Source organism: Branchiostoma floridae, chromosome 9 (genome assembly GCF_000003815.2).
Source record: "Branchiostoma floridae strain S238N-H82 chromosome 9, Bfl_VNyyK, whole genome shotgun sequence".
Classification (NCBI taxonomy): domain Eukaryota; kingdom Metazoa; phylum Chordata; class Leptocardii; order Amphioxiformes; family Branchiostomatidae; genus Branchiostoma; species Branchiostoma floridae.
Genome location: NC_049987.1, coordinates 6,600,285 through 6,605,984, shown reverse-complemented (window position 1 = coordinate 6,605,984; position 5,700 = coordinate 6,600,285). Strand labels below are relative to the sequence as shown.

The window sequence follows — 5,700 nt, the reverse complement described above, 5'->3', positions numbered from 1 at the left end:
CAACCTCTGCTTGGAGAGTACCTGCATCCACCCTGGCCTTTCTCTGCCGTGCTGTAGGCCACGCTGGAAGACCAGGTTGTGCAGACCAACCCTGTCCTGGAGGCTTTCGGGAACGCCAAGACCAACCGGAACAACAACTCCTCCCGGTTCGGCAAGTTCATCCGGATCCACTTCGGCGGAAAGGGCAAGCTGGCCGGGGCTGATATCGAGACATGTGAGTCTGAATTTTCATAAAGTTATTTGTTGAAAAACAAACAATGTAGGCTCGCGTTTATAGATGGAATGGAATTGGAAAGAAAGAAATAGTTATGAACTCGTTTGCATGTACTATAAGTACTATTTGAAGTCTACACGACAAATTTCAGCCGAATCTTTGGCCTTCTTCAATACTCAACCTCTAACTTCCGACCAATCTAGGGGCGTAGTGTTAGCTGCACGAGACAATGTAGCCAGAGACATTGCATGAGTGACATGAGTTGAAGTCTTATGTGGATTTTCGTCTTTCTTAGATCTTCTCGAGAAATCTCGCGTGATCTCACAGATGCCCGGCGAGCGCTGCTACCACGTGTTCTACCAGCTGGTGTCGGGAGCCTTTCCTCAATACACTGGTGAGAGACTCTCTTTTACAATGCAGATGAGACTTAATTTCGTAATTCCAAAATCAATGTACACGCGCTGTGCGTTATTGTTTGAATAACCGTGATTTTAATCCTCAAATCAACGGTTACATCGTTATGGTAATTTTCGAAATTCGTAATGCACTGTCAAACCAACGTAGTCAGTGTCAATAAAAATATACCGGGTACTGAGAAGAAATTACGTCGATATATTTGTTTAATTAATGAACTCAGTAGAGAGTAAAGATATTAAATGTGTTGTGTTATATACTATAATCAAAAGAAAGGTTAAAAAACCGAACACCATTAACAGAAAAGCTGCTGCTTGTGAACGACGCTCGTGAGTACAAGTACATCTCCCAGGGTGACGTCACCATAGCCGGGGTCGATGACCGAGAAGAGATGCGGTTCACTGATGAGGCGTTTGACATTCTGGGCTTCAGTAATGACGAGAAGATGCAGGTAGAACATTTTTGCACTATTCTATCGAAATACTTGAAAAAGAAACATGTATTTTCCTGTAGAATTTTGTTGTCATGTTAGTCGAATACACAAATCTTTATTCTTATTCTGGTGTTGATTTATCCATTACTCAACAAACCTACTTCAAAACTTTTTCAAAGTAAAGACACCCAATTCAATGTTTTCCTCGAAAAGACAGATCTAGAAAAGACGACCCGACCCCAGCGCTACCGTCGTATGCCCATTGTGCGGACGCGACTGCGCTTCAGCTTTTGGGCTGAGATCCCAGTAAGACAGCATTGATCACAATAAAACGCATCATAGCCTTAATGGCGATGGAGATCCAAGATACGTAAGGCCTACAAGTTTATGTTGTTATCTTGGTGCCTTGCCTCAGGTGTACCGCCTCGTGTCGGGAATCTGTCACTATGGCAACATGAAGTTCAAGGAGAGAGGGGAGCAGGCCGAGTGTGACGGCATGGAAGGTCAGGGGGCGTGCAGGAGGTTTCCTTTTGAAATTTGGTTGTGTGGTTTCTAGTCTAAACGGAAAGGCTCATCACTATGGCAAAATGACGCTGTGATGTGACCACGAATCAAATATCATAGTAATCATTCAGAAATTTCTTCAGTTATGCCCTTCAACCACAAACACTGCTATGGCCGATTAGTCTCCAAGCAGACCCTACGGGTGCTTCAGCGATAGTATCAAAGCTGGCCAAGGACTATAGCCGCCTTTGGCCGGCTCCTTGGCCAACTTTGATACTATCTCTAAGGCATCGTAGGGTCTGCTTGGAGACTTATGACTGATGTGAAAATAACTTAATTGGCTGAGGAAATAACAGCCCATCTCTTTCCGTCCCATAGCGGCTGAGAAGGTGGGTCACCTGTTCAGTGTGCCGAGTGCCGACATGACGAAAGCACTGCTGAAGCCGCGAGTGAAGGTTGGGAACGACTTCGTGGTGAAGGGGCAGACAGCCGAGCAGTGTTTTTACTCCGTGGGCGCACTGAGCAAGTCCATCTATAACAGGTAAACAAGAACAAACAAACAAACACACAAAGAAACAAACAAACAGAAGAATTAAATAAACAAGGGCAACGACGTCCATTACCGACTTGACAATCTGTTGCGTTTAGGGCCACAGGACTCCTGTCAGGAGCGATACTTTTTTTCTGACAAAATGCGTATTCTCCACAAGCAAGTAAGCAATTAGAAAAACAAACAAATAAACAGATAAACAAAGGTTACAATGGCTTTTTTAATAACACGGACAACGCATACATTTGGTTACGTTTACAGGAACGAAACTTGTTTCTTGATGTTCCCAGGCTGTTCATCTGGCTGCAGGGACGGCTGAACGAAACGCTGGCCACAGAGCTGAAGCGGGAATACTTCATAGGTGTGCTGGACATCGCAGGGTTCGAGATTTTCGAGGTACTGCACGTAGTTTGCAGCATGAAATAAAATATCATATCATAGCATAATCTGACGTTTCACGCTTTTCAGCACTGAATTTGTCTGTCTGTAGTCATTCTCAAAGATGTGCACATAATGTCTTTCCATAATGTCGCCATGCATACCACTGTGGGCAAACCTGTATATTGTCACACGGTAACCCTTTCCATCTTGTAGCTCAACATTTTTGAGAAAGTATTTATGAACTACACACGTCAGCAGTTTTTAAAACCACAGTACAGGAGGATTACAAGATGGGACAGATCATGCGGACTAATAGTCTTTGTTGCCCTGTGTTTTCAGTTGAACAGTTTCGAGCAGCTCTGCATCAACTACACCAACGAGAAGCTTCAGCAGTACTTCAACCACCACATGTTCGTGCTGGAGCAGGAGGTTTACTATCGTGAGGGCATCTTCTGGGAGTTCATCGACTTTGGTATGGACCTGCAGGCAACCATCAACCTCATCGAGAAGGTACTGAGTAAAAACTGCAGAACAGTTAGTGGAACGAAGTCATGTATGTTGCTCATCGTGATCTGTTTAAATTGTTATCACTTCACCATAGGATTTTAGCCACCAAACGCCTCTGATTTTACTCTTTTGCTAGCCTTTGATGATGATGATGATGATAGCCTTTATGAAACAGGATACCACAGTTGAGTCCTGCAGCTGAATCTGTTGGTCACTATTCAAGAGTCATCAAAGTGGCCATGGCACGATACAGTAGTCATAAACATATCATAACCAGAGATCCTTATCTGTTCCAGCCACTCGGTATCATGTCCATCCTGGAAGAAGAGTGCATGTTCCCCAAGGCCACGGACATGACGTTCAAGGCCAAGTTGAACAACAACCACGCAGGCAAGTCCAGCATCTTCCAGACCCCCAAGGTCGGACACAAGGTCAAGTACACGTCGGACTTCGCTATCAAGCACTACGCTGCCACGGTGAGTTCAAGTTCGTCCCTATCGTAGCTCAAGTTAAACTGTGTTCTACCAAATCAAAGATGTCTAACCAAATGTATAATCACCCATACTACAGCCAGATTCATGGTAGAATGACCAGTCGCTAGAGCGCGGGACCTAACAGACACGTGAAGCCAGCAATCTGTACAAAGTCGGCCGCATGAAGTTCACTCAGATCATCATTTTTGATAGTTTTAATTTCTTGTGGTGTACTTTCAGTGGCACAGACACATTGAAACGTCCTAGCTGAAAGATCTGTATAACGTAAGTGGCACTGAGGTAGCTATGAAAAAGTTAGTGTTCTTATTTATAACTTGTCATCAGGTGAACTATAACGTGGCTCACTGGTTGGAGAAGAACAAGGACCCCATTAACGAGTCAGTGGTAGAAGTGCTGCAGAAGTCCACCAGTTCGCTCATGTCAGACATGTTCAAGGATTACGTGGGATCCAACAGTCAAAACGGTAAGTTATGTTCGCTGCAGCTCTGTGCGTCTTTACAAGTGACGGTAGATGCCTAAAAATTTTTTTTCAGCCTTTGTGCCATTTTGTCCAGAAATATCTGTTCTCCGCAATCTTGATTAATCTTTCAGGTTCGAAAGGGAATTTGACTGGTATTCGACCACACAAATCTACATGTAACCATACTTGTGTATATGTTTACTGTGTGTATGTGTATGGCTACTCTGTGATCCTCAACAGGCGAAGGGAAGAAGCCGAAGAAGGGAAAAGCCAAGAAAAGCGCAGCATTTCAGACAGTGTCGGCTCTTCACAGGGTGAGGCTTGGTAGAAAAATACGTTACTGTCAAATTCTCTTGATTACGAAATCATTTTTCTGCCAAAAATAGAAAACATTGTCATTGAAAGATAAGACATAGAATTGGTCGGGTTGTATCTTCCAACCCTCCTCTGATATTCAACGATTATCTATATCTACATTGTTTTGATATCGATTTACGTACTATTAGCGCCCTTATAAATGAGGGCAAGATATGAACATTAAATTTAAAGTTCCCTTCCTGTTTCTCATAACTAGGAACAACTGAACAAACTGATGTTCACCCTGAAGAACACCTTCCCCCACTTCGTGCGCTGCATCATCCCCAACGAGACCAAGTCTGCCTTCGTCATCGACTCTCCCCTGGTGATGCACCAGCTGACGTGTAACGGTGTATTGGAGGGCATCAGGATCTGTAGGAAGGGATATCCCAACAGGATGCCCTATCACGAGTTCAGACACAGGTAAGTCTTTTTTTTGGACAGGGTTTTGCACTCACGTGACTATTGTACACCATACTGGATGGTTAAACCTGTTGTACTGAAGGGAATCTGTAGAATGCCTTCCTCAATGGGATGGCTTACCATGAGCTCAGACACAGGTAAACTTCTTCTGGACAGGGTTTTTGCACTCACGTGACTATTGTACACCATACTGGATGGTCAAACCTGTTGTAGTTGTACTGGAGGGGATCTGTAGAAGGACTTCCCCAATGGGATGCCCTACCACGAGTTCAGACACAGGCAAGGCTTTCCGGGACAGGATGCTTGCACTCACGTGACTATTGTACACCATACTGGATGGTTAAAGCTGTTGCACTGGATAGGTCTGTAGGAGAGACTTCCCCAACAGGATGCCCTATCACGAGTTCAGACACAGGTAAGCTTTCCACAGGACAGGAGATTTGCGCGCACGTGACTATTGTACACCATACTGGCTGGTTAAACCTGCTGCACTGGAGGGGATTTGCAGAGGGACTTTTCCACACAGGGCAGGATAGAGTCTTAAGACTCACGTGGCCTAGACGTAACTAGCATCCGCCATGTTGGTGGGTTGAAGACGTAGGCCAGTCTGTCAAGAGAATGTGAGAAAATTTAGGGTTGTCTGGTTTGAATGACTATGATAGCTCAAGCAGAGGTACTGGACATTTGTTCATATAATTACTTCTTTCTTGTTCTTGTTACGGACCTATGCAAAAGGTTATGCGTTCCCACATGGTTGCCATGAGTCCTACTTTCCAAAAACCTTGCTAATGATTTTGTCCGCAGGTACCAGATCTTGGCTCCCCAGGTCGTGGCCGGAGGGTTTGTGGAGAACAAGGAGGCCACGAAGAAGATCCTGGAGGCTATAGAGCTGGAGAGCGCCAGGTTCGCCATGGGGAGCACCATGGTAGGTCACGGAGAGACTGACAAATGATTAAAACCGCT

At 44.7% G+C, this 5,700-nt stretch overlaps 1 protein-coding gene across 1 annotated transcript in view; it reads left to right on the top strand.

The window, feature by feature from the left end:
* Window positions 1–5,700, top strand: part of LOC118422862 (myosin-7-like) — a gene marked incomplete in the record, with an annotated part of 22,564 nt that overhangs the window by 5,066 nt on the left and 11,798 nt on the right. The window contains 11 exon segments of the mRNA XM_035830677.1: window positions 58–214; window positions 510–608; window positions 931–1,079; window positions 1,477–1,564; window positions 1,944–2,106; window positions 2,406–2,511; window positions 2,836–3,006; window positions 3,300–3,479; window positions 3,822–3,960; window positions 4,198–4,271; window positions 4,532–4,737. Coding sequence (XP_035686570.1) covers window positions 58–214; window positions 510–608; window positions 931–1,079; window positions 1,477–1,564; window positions 1,944–2,106; window positions 2,406–2,511; window positions 2,836–3,006; window positions 3,300–3,479; window positions 3,822–3,960; window positions 4,198–4,271; window positions 4,532–4,737 — 1,532 coding nt within the window.